At 42.7% G+C, this 20751-nt stretch overlaps 1 protein-coding gene across 11 annotated transcripts in view; it reads right to left on the bottom strand.

Moving 5' to 3' along the window:
• Window positions 1-20751, bottom strand: part of ZMIZ1 (zinc finger MIZ-type containing 1) — a 359397-nt gene that overhangs the window by 12324 nt on the left and 326322 nt on the right. For 8 of the 11 annotated variants that reach the window (XM_080400881.1, XM_080400877.1, XM_080400885.1 and 5 more), the window contains 11 exons: window positions 19942-20232; window positions 17598-17780; window positions 15205-15379; window positions 13751-13937; window positions 10185-10395; window positions 8863-8968; window positions 8166-8326; window positions 7810-7877; window positions 5863-5931; window positions 5082-5329; window positions 1940-2103 (listed from right to left, as the gene is read on the bottom strand). In XM_080400881.1, the coding sequence (XP_080257007.1) occupies window positions 1940-2103; window positions 5082-5329; window positions 5863-5931; window positions 7810-7877; window positions 8166-8326; window positions 8863-8968; window positions 10185-10395; window positions 13751-13937; window positions 15205-15379; window positions 17598-17780; window positions 19942-20232 (1863 nt within the window). The remainder of the gene's footprint in view (window positions 1-1939; window positions 2104-5081; window positions 5330-5862; window positions 5932-7809; window positions 7878-8165; window positions 8327-8862; window positions 8969-10184; window positions 10396-13750; window positions 13938-15204; window positions 15380-17597; window positions 17781-19941; window positions 20233-20751) is intronic. The other 3 variants (XM_080400884.1, XM_080400883.1, XM_080400879.1) reach the window with 3 other exon arrangements.

Here is a 20751-nt window from a genome sequence, read left to right as displayed (position 1 = left end):
TCAGTCTGTTTGAGAGAGAAGAAAGCAAGCAGGAGAGAAAGGAAGAAGAAAGCAGAGACTTTATAATACTGGAAAAGCTGTGTGCGTGGGAGCACTAACAGTCCTCAAATGTGGACTAAAGACTGCGTGGCCACATTGACAAGGTCAGTCTAATTCCCTTGTGCTAACGGACCTGAACTGATCCTCATCAGAAAAAAAAATCAGCCAGTGACATAAAGTAGGTGGAACCTGCTTTAGCACCGCTTCCCGTTCCCAAACAGTATAGCTTGCGTACCACGATAAATGAGGGAGAATCGAGGCAAAAGTTTACTTTAATTGCCAGCTATCATAAGCAAGCACCAGATTTGCTACAGACTGGCCCACAAAACCAAAAATCTATTAACATTTGCCCAAGTACCCTCTGACAGCTCTGGAACATGCACAGCCTTGAGCAACTTTCACCTTTGCTATCATCTGTAAGCAGTCCCATTTGCAGAAAGCCGCAAATACTTCACTTTCATATTCAACCACTTCATATCCTACCGCTTCAGAAATTTCACCGGGGCAACTACTATAGCAAAGGTATAGCAGTGAACTGATGAAGTCAAGCGGTAGGTGTCAGCTAATGGGAAGCTAAGAATAATTCCCTGTGGCTTTGATTCACGGGAAAGCAGCTGTGAGTGGCTCAGGTTGCTAGTACTGCCCCTCACCACCATATTCTAACACTGTGTGGTTGGTTCCGACGCAGGTAATTCAGACTGCTCTTTCAGCTGGGTATGTGGAATTTGCCAACATAAAATGAAGTTTACAGTGTGTTTGTTCTGTCCTTTATTAGCATGTAAAGTGGTAAAGTCATTACGGTTTCTGGACTCTTCTGTTGCAGACAGTCTTGTTACTTGGGCTCTCTCCAAGCTATACTAAGAAATCTCTCCCCGCTCTCTTCCTATTTCTCACCATCCTCCTTGGAAAACCCACTGCCAGCTAGAAGAGACATTGACTGAGTAGGCTTTTGCTGAGCATCTGCTACCACATTTCCTCATTACATTCTGAAATTGCATTTTCTGGTATTCACTAAAGACATGGCACAGATGACTTGTCAAGTTAAACATCCTTCCTGTGCAGTAACAGCACGCTATAAAGCCCCTGCCCCGTAACTTAAATGAACATAAAAGGATGTATACGCCCCCTCACACACACATTTAATGTAGATGACTAGCCACGCCTAAGAGCTAAACGCTGCCCGTCGCTTTTCTGTCACCTAGCTGCTGCAGTACTGCATTCTCTGGAGATAAAGTTCTGTATATAAAGCCCAGTGCTCTGAGCAAGCTGCTTTTCCAGTGTGCAGTTCTGCCTCTCCACCTGAGACCCCAGCAGCCTCCTTTTTTCAGTCTCTTACAAGGATACACTCTCAGACCAGCAGCAGCGTCTCTCCCTTGAAATCTACAGGTTTGTCCTATTCCCAACAGCTTAAAGGTGCCTTTCACGCTGCTTGGGTAGAATTCCCCCTCAAAATGCTTTGATGCAAATTTTGCCCTCAGGGACAAAGCCAGGGGAGACATTGTCCCTGCTTTAAAGTCAGCCAATGTCTTGCTATAACAAGCTGTCTCCTGAAGACGGATATCCGCAGACCCTGCTGGCCTAGGGAATGAAGTCTAGGTTTTTTTCAGGTGTCAGAGCAAAGCACAATGATTAACACAAGCACACCGAGCCAGGTCAGCTCCTTCAGATAAAGAAGCTTAAATGACAATTCACAAAGCTCAGAAATGCTTCTCCAAAAACTCAAAAAGACCAGAAACTAACAATGGCGGTTTTGGCATTAGTCAGAACTGCTCCATTTCACGAACTTCCAAAGTGAGGAATCCACCAGAAGTACAAGCGGTTCACGAGGCCAGTCCGTTAGCTGGATGAGAGCTCCTTACCCCCACAAAGGAAAACCGACGTGCGCAGCACAGTTACTTACAGATTCCTGCATGGGGTGACTGAGAGGTTTGTCAAGAGCTGCCATGCTGCTTGGCATGTCTGGGGGATGCGACAGCTGTGGCCCATGCATGAAGTCATTCATAGACGTGCCACCAGGATTCCCGTGCGGGAAGTCAAAATTGCCGTGACCTTGGTAACTGTTGCCTAAAAGAGAAACAGATGTGACATGAAACAAAGTATTTGTTTCCCAACATTGATCTCTCAAAGTAACTTGCAAAAGTTGTGCAGCGCGGCATCCTCCCTGCACAGAGCCCGGCACCTGCAACGCTGAGCTGACAGCACTGTGCTCCACCGCTGGAGCGAGCTGGAGGAAGAGGGAGGGTACAACGGCACCCAGCTTCCAAATACTGGCTGCTGTAATAATTCACGTGCATGCTGTAACTAATTGAAAACTGCTGACATTTTGAAAAACTACCATCAAGTCACTACATAAATTTAACCATGTCGAGAAGTGAAAGGGATATTAAATTCTATGGAGTATTTGTACCCAGAAGCATCTCACTGCAACCAAGACTGACTGCCCAAGTCCCAGATTATTTATAGGACACCTGTGTTATTTATGCCTACGCTTCTAACGCACTCAGTAGGACTGTAGCATTGCTTCAGTTTCTGATGAAGCTAACTGACAGAACTGTTATCTGGAAGATGGCCACAGTACCAGTTCATAGCGCAGCATCTATTTTACCTCTACTGCAGTACAAACAGGCAACTTCCATTACGATAGTGCAGGAGGCCTTCATGTCTGTCTGGGGTTTGTGATGTAATTTTCCTTGCTCCCACAAAACCTATCAAAATTCACTTGGCCTTCTGCAAATACAACATCAGTTTTCCCCTCCTGGATCCATTCTTCTCATTTTCAGTTACAAACTGGCTGCCTGTAGCATGTGGATATGCACACAAGCAATGAAAAACTAGTGACTTTATGAAATCCACCTAACTTCAGCCTGAAACTATGTTCTCCAAAGCACCAAAATTTCGCGCCAATTTGGAATAAATGACCTGGACTTACCATTTAGCAACAAGCCTGGAATCCCCTGCCGATCTGCAGGACAAGCACTGTTTGACCATCGTTGCTATGTTTTGACCTGTCCCACCTCAGCCCAGTGATCTTCACTGGAATTCTAAAGCAAGCATGTATGCCAACTCAGGGATTTTACTCTCCGTATTTTTTCTGTCCAGATCCCTCTCTTAACACTTCCAAGGGAGGTACCAGCTCTGCTGCCTCATTTCCTATGAACAGCAAAAGCTGAACTAAACCCAGTCACCTCTTTCCTACAAGCAGCTGCATTAGACGATACTGAGCTTGCACAGAGAGCCTGCAGCTCGTCAGCTGAAGTGCAGCAGCTTTAAATGCTCGAGTCAAGAAGGGAGTTTGACAAACTGAAGTAGCTGCATCATTTGCTCTTTAGCACAGCTTCACAAGCAGAAGTTTAATCTCAGAGGAATAGAAGTCATTAGCCATGTAAGAGTATTTTGTAAAGAAGTCAGGACTTTGATCTATCATGTAAATACTGCAGAGCCTTACTAATTCTCATTTCGTTAATCTGGAAACTGGATGAGTCTCACAGAATATAGCTGGTCTTGCCTTGCTTCTCAGGAATGATTTATTAGCAGGGAGCCGACTTGTATTACTGAGTACTTGTATTTGCACACTAAACTTCAGTATGCTTACTGTCAAACCCAAATGAACAAACATAAACCGCAGTAGTAATACTACTACTACTTTGCTCTAGAGTACTGCTCATCACAGGACATTACCTAATTCTAAACTCTATGTTTCAGCGTACGTACTGATGGGGAATGAAGACGCAAGGCAGTACGCTCAGGGAGTTAGGGCCATGCAGCAGCACGCCCGCCTCTGTGGCAAGAGTTGTGCCACACGCTGAGGGACAGACCTGTAAAGACGTTCAGGGTAATGTGGCACTCCCCATTGATAAGCCTATTGCAGGGGAAATAGGAGGGCGTGGGTTTCAGCTGCCACTGATGAGTCAGTGAAGCAATGACTACCTCCGCTACAGGATCCACGGGGGAAGGCAGGGAAACAACAGTTGAGGCAGCAATCATTACACAAATCCTGAACCCCACTAAACGTGACTACCCTGTGCGTTCCGGACTGTGAGCTAGAAAGATGACGAAGGATAGATGGCTCTGTTCTCATGCTCTGATTGCACTTCACTCCTACTAAACAAGTAAAAAAATTGTGATTCAGTGTTCTTGGCTTTGTTATAGTCATCATTCAACTGTTTGAAAACCTAAAAAGTTTTATCATCTGTCACCAGTTTTGCAGTCATTGCAGCAAATTAACCATATTTTGTATGCAATCTATGTTTTTCTTCAAACGCCTGCAAAAAGCACATATATCACCTTGTAATCAATTTGGGGATTCTGACGGTGTGAACAGTTGGTCTTTTCCCAGAGCTGAACTGAATCATATCATATTCCTTGCAAAAGAAACAGTCTTCGGTTTCATATTTTCAGAATTGTCACTATAATTGAGTTATTCACAACATACCAGTCATTCGAAAACGTACCTCCACTGCCTGTGTTTAGTTCCTGGTTTCTCAATCTGGCAGCACATGGGGAAAGGAGCTCAAAAGTAATTTTCTAATGTAAAGGTGTTTGCGAAGCAGTTAAACGCTCTTTAAAAGTCATCCACTTTCTGGGTGGCCTACCAAATGGCTCCCACCTGGCCACAAGTTAAACCTGGTGGCCGAAGTAGCAGGGTTAATGGGTCAGGTTCTCCACTTTGTAACTTCTGTAGCACTAGCAGCCTTCACTTGAATGAGAGTGCAACAGAAGGAAAATGGACAGAAAAAATGAAGAAAGATGTATATTCTGTCAGGCCATGAACCTATAAGGTAACATACAATGTTTGTTGATTCAGGGAGGGCTGTGTGGCAATAAACATGACAAGCACCGATTTCCTTACTGAAATATATTTTCCTCTAAACAGATGAATCTTAAATGAAAAGACGGACACAGAATTTCAGAATTGCAGCAAAGTAATTCGCTTACCTTGCGCATCTCGCTGAGGAGAGGCACTGACATACCCCAACCACAAAACTGACTGAACCACCGACTTCTAGACCGAGCCCCCGGGCGCACAAAGCTGTAACACTAACCTTGGTTACCGTATTCGGTGGAGTTGTTGCCTCCTGGAGGAGGGGGTAGAGACGGGTAAGGTGATGGGCCAGGACCCAAAGCTGCAATCATCTCCATCACATTTGGCATGATCATCTGGCTTGGGCTCATGGTCTTAAACCTTTTTGAGGGAATGCCATCTGGGTCATCTTTGATGTGAATATCTGACTTTATAGGGACCGGCCTCCAACTGCAAGTTGGATCAATGGTAACTTCTTCGAACTCTGAGCTGTAAAATTACATGAAAATTTTAGCGCATTAATTGATTATTATTTTTTTTAATCAATTCTGCTGAAGTTTCTGTAAGAATCTGCATGGTAGCAAATGTTCTGAAATGATCTAGTATAACAGAACCTCAAGATCTTTCACTCCTCAAGTGAGTGTGCCAGAAGCAACTTTTCAAAAAGGCAACTGTGAGAGAACATTTCTGTGTTTATCCGCACAATGAAATCCAAACATATCTATGTGGTCTGCCACAAGCGAACCAGAGGGACTACTTGTAAATACGAGAGAGCACTTAATCCTCCATTCTCACTCCTCCCTCAGCTCCACTGGTGAGGCTGCCATCAAGAGAGGACCCAAACAAGATCCACTGATTAGATGGTAACTGATCCACTGTATCACGAGCTCCACCAAGGAGCCACGGAACAGAATATTCACGTTCAATCAGTAAGAGCTACTTTGGCACGACTAGCTCAGTACTCATCAACAAATCTCCTAGTTGCTTAGTCCTGGATATCAGAAATGAGTAAATTCACTTACTTTTGTATAGCGTTCAGAATACCCCACATATACTGGTCAACCTCCAAGCCCTCCAGCAGAGCAGTTTTACTAGAAAGGAAAAAAACCCCAAACATTAGGTTAGAGTATCGCTACATACAGGTGAAAGAAGGATGGAAGAAGGACAGGTTAGTGATGAAATCAGCAGACTGGGATCCAGCAACTTACTATTTGTAACATATCATTTAGGAGTGATGTTGGGGCAAACAGTTTTAGTTCTACATTTGCATTACCAGGATAATAGTATTCTACACCAAACAGATGAGATAAGGACACATCTACTTGGGTGTGTCCACAAGCTGTTCACATGCTTTAAATCATTTTTCTAGTGAATTTAAAAATTCAAATGAAATGAAAATCAAAGTGAATTTAAATTTGTTGTGAATTTAAAGGCTTTTCAAACATAGCAGATCTCTCCTGTGACTATCAACTAGCGCTAGCACTATTTTATTTTCAAATTGGATCTTTTGGTTTTTTGAGCTACACAGTAATATGGCTTCAAAGTAACTATGTATTACAGCTATTTAACTTAGTATCAGCACAGATGGGCACGGGCCAAAACAAAAATGGAAATTATTTAGTTATGTAGGCTCTAAGATCTGAATGCAGGTGCTCATATTCGGACAAACAGGACAAAAATTTTGGCCTGGATGTATAAATACATCCATTAAGAAGTAAGAAGAAGTAAGACATCCAATTCTTGTGGCATTTTTAACTGAAGTTAGAAGACAGAAGAGATTCAGGTAGTTCAGAGAAAGCACCTGCACTTTTGGATAAGTATCAATTGTGGACAGTCTTCGAAACAAGCTCATCTCAAGCCTGCAGTGTCCACAGAAGCAGAGAGAATGGACCCTCTCTGCTGCTGTTTATACTGAACGTTGGCTGGCGCAGAGGGATTGAACTGGAGACTTGCAGAGATAAAGTACAAGCTGCTACAGCTGCTCGAGCTAAAGAGCCCTGGCTCCTCAGCTGAGGCTGGAACAAACTCATAACCCTGTGGACTCAGCACAGTAGGTTACAAACACTGAACTAGCCTGCAGATGTTCTGTGATTCTTTCTGCCCAGTTAAACATAAGAATGGGCAGCCTGTAAGCACTTCAAAGCTGTTTGTTCCATTTCTTCTGCAGTATGCTAGCTCTCTGGCCAAAACATAAGGTTGAAAGTACCCCTCTTTTCCTTTAAGCAGTCACTCCAAACTTCTGCTCCTTGGAAATCTTTCACCTTTTTTAAAATCAGCCTTATTCTGGACTAGAATCCTTCCTGCTTTCTGCTCTCACTTTGATTTGCGCTTGATGTTCACTTTGACCTTGGAGGATCCAACTTCATTTCCTACCTAATTACTGGGAAATGTTGCAGTCTCCAAAATTACCCCTCTCCTTGAACACTGCCATTAACTGCGTATCTATGTGACTCAAAGCACAGTACCTGAGACAGTTATTTGGCATCCTTACTTAACATGCAGCTGGATGCTGAACACTTTGGTATCTACATATTTCAAGTTCAGTAACTCGGGTGTTACAACATTGATATTATATAAAAATAACTCTAGAACAGACTATCCATTCTTTTGCCATGACATGTTGTTGTCTGGTAGTCGCTTGCACTTCATAATTTAGGGGAAGACAGACTCCAAGTTCATTCATTTATGTGGGTATCCGCCTTATCCATGTAAATACTTGAGCTTCTTTTGAACTGCACACACTGACAGCCTGGAAGTGACACCTTGCATATTATGAGGTTTGTTATCTGGTTTTAAATTCCTAATAATCCAGAGTGTTCCCTCAATTTATGAAACACTGCAAGAATTCTCACTGGACTTTACGCTGAATTTCCTAGCACTTCCATTTTCTCCCCTCCATGACCTTAAATATGATCTGAATTTGGTCAAATTGCACACAACTGCATTTCATGTACCACGGTTGCACTTACTTGCATACTGGACACCTCCAGGTTCCTCTTTCACAGTTCAGTTGCAAGTAAGATTCCAGATCAAAGCACTAGAAAGAAAAAAAAAAAGAAAGGAAATCAAAGGAAAATGCTGTATTGACTGAATCAGCTGGACAAAAGTAAAACTGCCACAAAAAAACCAACAAACTTACTAGCACTGAAAACTAAACCAAATTAGCTTGCTTTTTTCCTCTACATTAAACATACATATATTTAACTACATTAAGAGACAAAAAGAAAGCCCATTTCATGAGCTGCTTTCATGCAATAACCAAGCTGAAGGTGCTGTAACAACACATAGCTGAGGGAACACTGCCCGGCCACTGGCATCTACTCACTTGTACATGCTTGCAGTCGTGACCCCTTGCTGGGAGCTGAATCCGCCGGAATGTGATCGGACACTTCAGAGACACTTTAATAGCAGTTTGCTCTACTCCATCTTCCCCATTTAGTGTCGCGTTGCCAGAGGAAGCTGCTACACTGCTGAAGTTCCTCTTTACTGTTGAGGAAGAAGGTATACGTATGTGTGAGAAAACACAGAAATCTGAGAGACCAACACTTCAACCTGTAAGGGCCAATTTAATGGACAATTTATCCACACAGGTGTATTCTGTGTAATTTAGAACATTCTCGTGAATGGCCAAACCATCACACACAGGCGTATCAACTATACCCTCAACCCAATAAGTGCCATATAAGCACTTAAAGCAGCCCTAAATAAAGAACGATCTTTCTGCACACGGCTTTTAGGTAAGTCACAAACAAATATGGGGGGAAAAGCCAGAGAGATTCTCCTGGAATGGGAGAGTCTTCGCTGGCAACTAAGCTTGTGTCCGTGGTACTCTGTTACCCCTACCCAAATAGCCCTCACACTTGAGCATACAGAGAATGTAATCTATGCACATGACGTTCTTGAAATTCCTGACAAGTACAGCTTAAGGTTTTCAATAAGCAAGTAAATCTTGTGCAGGAACAGCTTATCACAAGGGAACACAGGCATTCTGGAAAGTCATCACCCATACAACGAAAACTCACTCTTAGTGATACAATGTTCTGCTGGGAGGAGACGTTTCTTTAGTAGACCTTGAAGTACAGAGCGAACTGATGGCCGGTGTACTAACTGCAACACGAACAAGTGTGACTGAAAGAAAACACATTTTGTTACCAAGAGAACCAACCACGCGGGGTAAATACACTGCTGAGCAGAGCTGCATGCTTCCCTCGGACACAAGGCTTCCCTCAGAGCCCGACGCGGACATACAAAGGCCGGTTCTGCTCTGCTGCGCACATGCGCTCCCTTAGGGATATTCTGCACTCTGCGCAGCACAGTGCTGCGTGCTCCAGGAGCATCACGTATACAAGGGCTTTAAAGCGGCAAAGATTTTCTGCATTTTCTCCCTCCTTAATAGTCAGAATACATAGGCCTGACATATTCTTCTCTGACATCAGGGCTTATTTTTAAAACCCTGGATTCTTTGACACAGTCTAGCCTACCTGCCTGCCCTCAGACTACGCTGGAAGTTGCAAAAACGATTTGCTACTGATGTGTCTGGAACCAGCTGAATCCTCCCCAATACAGAGCTCGTTGTGGATTCACAGGATGCTGCCCAGGCTCTTAGTCACCAGATAAATGACATTATGCAGAGAAACATCAGTGTGAGGTAAAGCAAAATGGGTGGACGGCTTCTTGTCAAAGTGCCTCACACCGCGACCTTGGGAGAGGTAGCAGCTTGTTTTATTGTCAGTGACAACAGAACAGTCAAAAGCTCAGACTCTGTGTGTCTAACAGTCTGCATTAAAAACACAGTGCCTGCAGTACTTGTCCACAAGAGTAACTAAACCATGGAAAAGGAGAAAGGGGAAAGTTGCATGGTCTAGACTGCATCACGGAATACGAATTTTTATCTGAAAAGCTATTTGGAAAATCACCACCACCACCACCGACTATGGTGTTAACATTCTCCTGTCAAACCAAACATACTTTAATTCCCTAAGTAAGTAAAATTAGTACTGGGCAACAGTCTGCATCACAATAACCTACTTGTACATTAATACACTGCAGCCGCCTTGTTACATAGGCACCCGCTGAACAGGTAGGAGATCCACCTCCCTTCCTCCTTAGAAATCAAGCCTTTTGAGAGGCCTCGGAAGGACACCACTACATTCTGCAATAATTTAGCAGCAAAAATTTCTGTATTAGCATTCTGACTCTGTCAACATCACCAAGCAAGCACCTTACCAGAAAAATGCACGGAGAAAAATGGAGTAAGGCTCTTTCAGCTAAGGCAACATTTGCGAACTGTACTAAATAGCAAACTCAGCATCAGCAGCTGCAGCCGTGAGCTCAGTGTACTTACACAACAACATGCTGTGACTGTAATTTGAATCGTGTTTCTCCCTGGCTGGCAGACGTGCTTTAGGTGCAGAGGTTTATGAGATGTCTTGTTGTCGCCACGCTCGATGGTAAGCGGGGTTGCATTAACGCTGACCTGGACTGAAGCTGGCCAGTTTGTGTTCATTTGTCTGTCTTCATGGTGATAGCACTTGAACTGTAATTCCAAGTCAGACCTGTACAACAAGCAATAAATCTTCCTTTAACTTTGCTTTCACATTGCAGAGGGAGGTTGTTTTGATGCTAGTGACGCTTTTTCTTTATCAATCAGATTATTTTTCTAGAATTACTGCCAGTAAAGGATATAACATACTTTCTTCATAAAAGCCCTTAACAGAAGCAAGTTATGATGAATTAATGATGCAAGCATGCCACAAAGTTGTTAATATTTTACGCTTATAAATGACTTTCCCAAGGGAACATGTCAAACCACTTTGCGGAACTAGACCATGGAATGACCCTGCAGAAAGTAGAACGTTAACTTCAGGTAGGTCCTTCCTGTGTGTTAAGAGTTAAGAACAAGAATGTGACTCGCTGCTGTGGGTTGTGCTGGAAGACTTTGGATTCTTCACCACTTCAGAGCATTTAAGAAAGCATTTGAACAAAAGCTTGTCAGGCAAAGTAAAAGTACAGCTAATCCCACCTTGGAACAGGTAAATCAACTAAGATACAATGACCCTGTATCTCACCCCCTGTGTTTCTGTGATGCTAAATTAACACAGCTGTGGATTAAATTACCCAATTTAGACCTCCTTTCAGAGCAAGAATTCCTCCTGCCTCTCCAATAATAACTTCCACACACTATTTAGCTCCTCAAAAATTAGTTTTATAACACCTCCAAAAAAAGAAGAGGCTGAGATTAAGTTAATCACAAATTAAGTGGGTAGAGACTATGACTTCAGTCTCATACATGGATGTTAACCTTGTGTTAAGAATGAGTAATTTGAAGGAGAAATTTAAAAGAACATGATTGAACTGAACTTCAATGTCAGGATTCTGCTGTCCAGGGCAGCAAAAGACGGCTGAATGTTTACCTTTCGTGCCTGAAAATCTAGGTGCTCATTCCTTCACCTCGCCTGAAGGAACATATCTTTGTAAAATCTGTAAGGAACAGCTCATTCAGGAGATCATCACGTAAATTGCCATTTTCCTTATCCAAAACCAGAGATTTCAACTCTGACTTAACATTGTCTTTTCTCGATTTCAAAATATCAAGGTTTAGCGTGGATAAAAACATGTTTGGTTTTTTTTTAAAAAAGGAAGGTATAGAATAGAAGTTACCTGACCTTTCAACATAATCCATCTATATGAAGTCTTTCCAGGCTTTTTTTCAGTATTCTATTAACAATTTTTTTGAAAGCTTTGTCTGCAAGACCCACTGGAGATTCTCACCTCGTGAGAACACACCGCAGTCACCCAGACCTGGAGGGAAGCAAGGCTTGGTACCTCTGCTATAAACCCCAAGCAGGTGGAGCGTGTTCCTGAGGACTCCTGAACGTCACAGAGCAGTGACAGAGTTCAGGAGACCCTTGTTCTTAGCACGCAGTGCCTCCACCGCGGGACACTGTTAATAACTGAGCAGTGCTAAGACTGAACCAGCTTCAAGGAGACATTTTCCCTGCCTTCAAACCTTTCTCCTTCTCATAACCATGAAAAGTTCCCAGCGGGGAGAAAAATAGTTGCATTGCTATTCATTATGTGTGTACACGTGAGAGGTTTTGCCGAATATTTTAACTGGCAGACAAATATTCAGAATTGGCTCGATTCCACCATTCACTATAAAACCAAAATCCATCCACACATGTGTCTAATTCATTTTTCTGGAGTCCATCCAGCCCTGAGTTAAATGTGAAATGACTTCATTACAGGACCATCCATTCTCCCCACTATTAACGAGCTTTTCAAAACAGCAGACCTGAGCACAGTTTACCTATGAGTCTTCATTAAAATAAGTTTAAATAAAGGCTATGTGTTTGGTGAGCTGAGGAAGAAAGAATGAACAGATATTAAGAAACAGCCTCATGCCTCAGTGCAGCACTATAAATCTACTGAATGAGCCAGCACAATCCCCAGTAGTGATTACTTATTAATAAGAACCAGCAAATAACTGCCAAAATTCCCTCTGCTGCGAGTACTCCACGATAATGAAATGCAAGTAAGCAATAACTGACCTCAAAGTTAGGTGTTAATTATTGGATGTGGTCTGCCTGCAATCTCCCTCCCTCCCAGCCCCCAGGCTACCTCAGGGTAGGGGGGCACCGTGGCCGCCAGGGTTCCTGCATCCCACATCAAGCCTCAGCTTTAGAGCCAGAGCCTGTCCCTGGGGCGGGGAACTGAGCCCATCTCTCTGCCCACCTCATGCCCCCCGCACCATGAAAACAGAAGTCTTAGGTGGATTCCAGTTAAGGGGAAGAAGATCCTCACAGGGTAAAAAGCTGAAGCTACAAGTTATCAATGACGTTAAGGCCAAGGGGGATGTGGTCCAGGCTTGGGAAGAAACTGTGATGCAGGCGTAATGGAAGATGTGCTTAAGATGCTGTGTTTTACCATCTCAGCTGCTACACCTGTGAAACAACCTCCATACACGATCTTGAGTAACTAACCAGTTGCACACAGACAGGCTGAAACAATATAATCAGCAGCCAGGACAAAGAATGAGATACTTTCTGAGAAAAACAGAACAAGGAGACAAAATTACTCCATGGTATTTGAAAATATACAAATTTTTTTAAAAAAAAAAGAAAGAAGGCTCTGTCTGTCTGTCTGTCATTTGATCTAAAATCCTTCTGTGAGCACAGTGGAATCAGGACCTAACCTGGAATCACTTATGCAGATCCATGTGAATTGGAGCAAAGTACCACCTGGGAAAACTATTCTTACATTCTGGAAAGCAGTACCCACTGCAAGTGAAAACCAGAAGCCTTTATATGCAGAAAGCTATGCTCTAGTATTTCTGACCTCTGCCCTTACTTGCGGAGTCATAGGAGAGGGAGAATTCAGAAAGTTAGTTTCCAAAGTCTGGAGGATCTAAGCCCTTGGCTTTCCAAACGATTTACTAAACCTCTAAATCAGGTCCTTCATCAGTGTGTTATTTTTCATTACCAGACACTCTGCACCATTTAATGTAAGCATGAACTGTAACAGCCCTGCGTAGTTACTCCTGCAACTAACATTTCATATGCCACAAAGCACCTAGGACTTCAGAGTCTCCCAAATGGAAATTTGTACCAGTGTAGGTCATGCACGTCCCACACCAGTTCCACCCAGAGAAGGATGTAACAGTTGCAGTGTTTTTTTTCAGACACTGCATACCCCGTGCTATCAGCAAGGACATGCAACACAGATCAGGAAGCATTTTTAGAATGTGTTGTCTCTGGACAGGTGAGAGTATCTGTGAGTTTAAAGGGCATTTTTCCTATCGAGGCCACAATTTTTAAAGGTAAAATCATGGCACACCTCAATGAAGTTCATTGGGCCTGCCATTCCTCCATCACCGGGTGCGAGACTTGCTCGCAGCAAGGCTGAGCTTACCTCCACATCAGCGTCTGATGAACAGTTGGTCGTAAGTGAAAGACATGGTTACTGACTGCCAGGTTGTGTTCCAGCCGGAAGGGCTCCAGTACAACACCATCTCTCACGGGAAACGTCAGACGCAGCTCATCGTTGTGGTTGGCTGGGATCGAAGAGGGAGAGAAAGCGTGAACTTTCCCTTTAGCATCTGCAGTGCAATAACAACGTGTACATTTATACAGAACAGTAACAAATGGCACAGTGATCTCCTACTGGGTCTAACTTAGCAGGTTCATACACACAAAAAATAACATCACAAGTAACTACATCTGATACAAGTGACAGGGCTCAAACTGATAGAGATGGCAAACCAAAGTCTTCTGTTCTCCCATACTTAACATCAGGACCTTAGCATTCCGGCCACAAAGAGAAACCAGGCATGGTAAGAATTCCTGGGGTTTATTACTGCACAGGTTCTGTGTCCAGGCTTACTCTGTTGGCAGAAGTCTGACAACAAATCTTTTAATTATGGCAAACTGCTTATTTTCCCCACTTTGAACTGGGACCAACATTACCCAGTTAGTTCCAACAGTTTCAACAGCTGACACTACCCAATGACCGAAGACACTGGTATTCAGTTACTATCCGACCCTGTAACAGGAGCCTTTGTGGTACCTTACAGCTGGTCTATAAAGCCCAAATGTCTTTATATGCTGTGTTCTTGCCCAAGCAACACTGCAGGCCACCTTCCTCCACTTTTCAGCTATCCTGAACTCCAAACACCAGTTGCAAAGTGCTAACGCAGCAGCAGTTATTTTACATAAAACATATAGGTTCTCCCAGTTCCCTAGTAAACGATATCTCTGGTTGTTCATCAGTCACTTCAAAATCTCAAACATCTTGTGCTAGTACACAGTCAGAGATATCTTGTTATTCCTACCCCGTTCTCAGCCAAATGTAGCTGTGATGCTGAGCCATTTTGAAAGGGACATATATCAATTTTTGGCATACTACTGAATATTCTTAAGAAGCCTGTATGGATCACAATAGAGACACCACTATAAATATTCACATTTTATGCTATTCTGCGGTGATGTTCAATGAATGGCTTTGCCCTTGAACAAAACAGACCACAGGTATGGAAGTTCATACCGCAAACAAGCCTAACAAGCACACATAACGCAACCCAAAATCATGTGTTTTATCCTCAGGAAGCATGTCAAAGGATTACTTCAGAAGTAAAATCCTTACAAGTTTACCCTGGAAGAACTTTTCTGATACTCTGTTTTAGGAGGGGATACCAATCTTTTCTTTCCTGCCCACTGCCTCTAGTGAGCCTGCACTGTGCTCACCACTGGTCACAACCTCACAATCTCCCAGAGCAGCCATCACAGGTAGCTCCCAGGCTCTGAAAGGTACGTGGCAGAGAACAGAGGGACAATAAACAACTGTGGGGCATTCTGGTTGCTACTCACTTGGAGGTGGTGGTAAAGCATTGATATTTGGTTTAATGTCAGGTGGGAATGGTGGTTTGACATCCTGGTTAGGTGACAGGTATGGAGGAATATTGCTCCCTGGAGTCATAGGTGGCGTGGGGTTTCCTGGAACAGGTGAATGAGGGTAATTTGCCACAGGTACAGGCCTTGATGGCTAGAAAATAAATAACATCACATTGTTATTGCAGCCTGAACGTAAGAATAGCAAGCCTGGTGAACTGCACTGCTATCAAACACCAAAGACAACAAACAAGGTAGGGGAGGCCCCTCTGTCTCCAGAAGGACAAGAAACCACGAGACATCCCGTGAGGCCTTCGGGGAAGAGGCAGACTAGGAGAGCAAAGCCGGAACTGAAACCAGCAGGTCAGCCAACTTAATTCAGGCAATGACCACATTCAAGCAAGGCTGCCAAGAGGCTTATCACATTCCTCTGAACGCTCTTTCCAAAACCAGCCAGCCATTCGCTTCAGTTTTTCCACACCACCCCAACCCACCCAGCCCTTTGTATCTCTTTGGCTTCTTCCCAAAACAGCCCCAGTGCACAAAAGCCTACATGAAAAACAAAATCCAAAGATGTGCAATTAGAATGTCTGTGTCTCTTTTACTTCCATCTACCCTGTCTTCCACTCCTGTCCAACTAGTCTACCCAGAGTGAAAGCTCTGGGGGTCAGGGGATGTCTTATTCTGTGTACCTACAATTTGAGTCTGTTCTTAGTTTGCTGCCAAGTAAAAAAGGCTAAGAGAAAAAGGATAGTTAAGTATGAATAGTAGCTGTAGTATAAAAACATCATTGGTTTTTTTTCTTCTAATTAAGGGGATTGTTGCAGTTGACAGAATAAACCAGTAACCATGATGCAAAGGAAGCTGACATTAAACAAAACGGCAATTGCATGGCACTCTTCTCCCAATAGCTCCTGTACCACAAGCACATACACATGAGAGTGTCAGAAGATGAAAGCCTTTACAAGCAACCAAAGCATCAGGACTTCAAATCTGATTCTGTTTCTAAACGCTGTGCTGCTAGCCCAGGACACAGTGAAGTACATAACAGAGCTGCATTCTGAAATCTTAAGTATTTACATCTCCAACCACCTTTGCTTTTTTCTTTAACACATACAGTTACTATCTGCACAATCACTACAATCCAAAGGTTCAAGTCCTGTCTGTGGCAAGCTGGAATTTCTCCCCTAGCCAGGATAACCTCCCTTTGTTAGAACTATCCTGTAAACAAAAAACTTAAAACCCATCTAAAATAAACAAATGTAAAACATATTAAAAATATCTGTCATTTAAAAACGTCACAGAGATCTTCTGCTGTTATTTCAGCGTAAAGTGACTGCACTGGAATTACAGTAGCTGAGGATCTGTCTCCTCCTCATGTCCTTCCTGGCAGTGTACTGCAAAAGCTGCCCAATGCAACAGGCGTTCCTTTGGGTACCACAGTGGACAGCTTGGTTGCACACAGAACAGATGCTCTACAGCAAAGGGTTTTGTTTTCCCTTTTATTTCAATGGTGTTTTCCATTCAAATCACACCGGAACAATTCCAATTCAACACCAGTGTGCAACTTAAGATTCTTCCAGCCTATTTTCAAAATCAGAATGTAGTCCAGAGGCTTTAACAGCTAATGCTTTAAGAGCAGGTCAGCCCATCAACAGCCCTCTCCATTTGTATACTCACTGGAGTACCTGCGTGTAAAAGATCGCTTTTGTGGGTACTTCAAACCTGGCAAACCTCAGCAGGCCCTCAGTACAAACTCCATTGGAGAACACCAAGTGCTCAAGATGTATCCACAGAACAGCTTTTAGGCAACATTTTAACAATTCTAATTCTGGGCCAAAACAAGCAGCACAGAGGGAAAAGGAGAAAAGGGGAAGGGAAGAGATCTAAGAAAGTCAGGCAAACTTCAGCTCAAAGATGAGTTCTACAGCTGGAACAGCTTTTAAGTTTGGCCTGGCTTAATCCAACAGTGACCACTGCAGGTCTGAAACTGGGACACTGCAATGTGGAACTTGTTTATTACAAATTTCCAAAGTTGTATTCTTCCAGGGTGCCATGAATCGGTGAAAATACTACACCTGAATCCCATTAGGTACTCCTTTTCACATGCTATTTTTAAAGCGAAACCACCATTTTCTTGTAAAAGCCTCTAATGAGCTGCAGTAACGTTCGATTTTCTTTATGAACTGCTCTGAAGTTAAAATGCGATTTGGCTTATTTACTCGACTCTGCGATATCCAAAACATTAGTAAAAACACTGTGCTTTTTTCTCTTGCCTCCAAGTAAGTAAAAGCAGTATCTATGAAGTCATTAATGTGATTTCATTCATAAATGCCTACCAGAATGCAACAAGTTAATCTAAAAATTCTTACCTTGTAATACTGCCCCATGTTGACCGTTGGAGGAGGGTACTGCCCTGTGTTTTGCTGGCTTGGCATCCTTTGTCCAGGATAGTTGGGAGACGTAAGGGGTCTTGGAGGGTTGGGAGTGGGGTACTGACCAGGCTGGTTTGGAAACTGGCTATTTGGTCCATACTGCTGGTTTCCATAATTCGGCTGTTTCGTGACAGAGATGAAATAAGACAAAGATCTGTTGTACGCAAGCAGCTTTCTTGAATGGATTATTAGCATACATTCAACAATGGAATCAAAACAAGCACAAAAAAAACCCTTCCAGGTGAACACTCCTCAACTTAGTGCCACTCATGCCTAAACCAAGGCCCTGGTGGCTGGAAATCAATACTCACTCAAAAACATCAAGGTCCCACAAATAACCATGTACCTTAACGCACCCAGACTCAGCCTTGCAGTGCTGTCAAAGGGCACCGTGCTCGAAGAAACCAGAATTACAACCAGATGCAGTGTTCATAAAAACTCTGTGTTTTTGCAGGTGCTACCAGCCCCCACCATGGGGCTCCTTTTCTAAATGGAGAATGGGAGCACAATGAGAAAACATAATGTAACAAAAATTAATCTTGGAATGGGCAGAGCATAGAAGCTGTGCTGTTCATGGCTGTCTGCTCGTCACAACTGCTCTGCTGGCCTTGTGCTAGGGTTTGTAGCAGCATCCTACAATTAAAGAGAAGCTATTACTAGTCATAAACAACCTTGCTAGTGCTAGCTAGTGCTGTGCTGCAGTTTTGGAATCTAAGTCATGAAAATGGAACTTTAAAGATAATAAAATGTCAATTTGAAACAAATCAAGTGATTAATAAGAAGTTTCAAAAATGAAGCTTTCAAAACCCAATAAGCAAATAGCATCTACAGGATGTGCAGAATGCCAGACCAGCAAGCTTGTAACATTTAGGGCACTATTCAGTACTGACTTCTTGGTAACATGATCAGATTCACATACAATGAAAAACCTGCTTCTGAAGCAGCCAAAAGGGATTTACAGTCTTCCTTAAAATATGAAATCCGAAGATAAAAATTATCTGAACAAGCCACATTCTGTGTTTTCTTAACTGAATTGTAGAGCAAGTGGCTATATTTACAGTGTGAAAAGCTTTCCCAGAGAAGCAACTCCTACAAAAAACGTTTCACTAATTTTATTACTGATTTTTTTTTTTAATTTTAAAAAAATATCTTTCCTTCAAAAAATAATAGTTTGCAGATCAGGAAAGAAATGTAGCTCAACAATATATGTTTATTTTCTGCATGTCATGGTACTCTTTTCTGGGTGTTTCCTATAAACTCTTACTACCATTATTATAGTCAGGGCAATATCATAATATTCAAAGCTCTACAACTGGAGTTATAGCTGCTGTTGTCTCAGTTTAATACAGAATTTCACCAGGAAGTTCTCTCTGAAGCTAGTAACCGGCAGCTAGATTTGTAAAGACAGTTAGGCACATACAGATGCTGAGAGAGAGCTGGTGGAGTTCTCAAGAGCTTCTACTGCCCGATTCACACCAATTGGAATAGTAACACGCACTGGTACTTTTTAAAATCCAAAAGCTCATCTGTCTACATCTTTTGTTGTCTAAATTTCTTTAAGATTTTGACCCAAGTGTTTTGCCCAAGGTCATAATACAAGTCCATGGCAATGTAATTTTGTCTACAAAGCCACTCAGACCTCATATAACAGCATGGGAACTCAGACAGAAATACCACACTGCAAATAAACTTATATTAGATAAATGCTGTCACAGAGGGACTGGAGTTCAACATGATTTATATTCATCTCAGTGCCTATGAAAACCAAGCCTCAAGAAGTTTGGAAAGCAATTGGTCTTCAAAATAAATGTTATTACTATTGGTATTTATACAATATATGCCCTGTATTTCTTTAGAACAATAAAACCATCCAAGAAAATGCAGATCACGTATGTACTGGCCTCAAATGAAGTATTTCACCTTCAACATCTCTTTTAAGCTGTCACGTTAAATAAATCCACTCCTGTGAAGGAAGTCTACTTAAGGTCTATGAATTCACCATCTAGCATGAGAATCTTAAAGTGACAGTGAGGGCTCAGCTGGTTTTGGGACTTTCTTGGTTTTGACGACTGTCATCTTGACTAACATAGCAAGGGCCAACCAGAACACTTTAGAAGCTCACAAGGAAGAGCTGCTGCCACTCCTAATTTCACGGCAGCATTGCAATCAAGGCTGGAAAAAGATGTACATATGTCACAGGGATGCACGCCACGCATTACCCAGCATGTTGCAACCTTCAGTCAAAATAATCAAGTAGGCAAAATATACTTTATTTTATTACCTCTCCTGGGTATGGTCTCTTTATGCCCTGTATAGGCAAAGACTGGGGGCGTGGGCCTGGGTAGGCTTGCTGAGGCATCCTCTGCCCATGGGTACTGAAGGGACTCATTCCAGGAGGCCGAGGCTGGTTCATGCCCATGGGTGGCCCACTCATGCTGGAAGGCGTCATTCCTGCTCCCATGCTTGCTGGGTTCATGTTGCCAGGCATAGAAGCAGGGCCACGAGGACCAGGCTGGTTCATAAACTGGTTGTTGTAAGCCTGAGTTGGACCCATCTGGAAAGAGGAACAAACCTTCAACGGAAGAAGAAAAAAAAAAAAAAGAATAAAATGCGACATGCATTTAAAATGGGAGGAGGGAGCTGAACATGCTTTTGAGGCAGGGAAGACGGGGAGGATTTATGTCGCATTTTCCTTTCAATGGTCTCCAACATTTGATGGGGGTGACGTTACTTATAATAAAAGTCAACTGGAATTGTAGAACACATAAGAGAGAAAGACATTAAGTCTAAGGTAAGCAATTAAATCATTTACATTGGCTAATCTACTACTGTAAGGTAACAAGTTAGGAAGTTGGCTGTGTAAGTACAGCACAACACTACTAAACCGCTGTGCTTCTTTACGTTACATGGCATATGGGCCCATATACTTTAAAACTCAGAGACGTAAAACAGCTAAGGAGGAAAAAACCTGAATTGATCAAACCCTTGTTTATTTTAGGAAAAAAATTATCTCATGACATGCTGGAGGCTACGGATCACCAGAAATGCACGTCTCATATAGCTGTTCTCATAGAGAACGTTATTAAAAGGC

This window comes from Falco punctatus (genome assembly GCF_963210335.1).
Source record: "Falco punctatus genome assembly, chromosome: 9".
NCBI lineage: Eukaryota > Metazoa > Chordata > Aves > Falconiformes > Falconidae > Falco > Falco punctatus.
The sequence above is the reverse complement of the archived record's forward strand: the minus strand, read 5'-3'. Positions and strand labels throughout refer to the sequence as shown.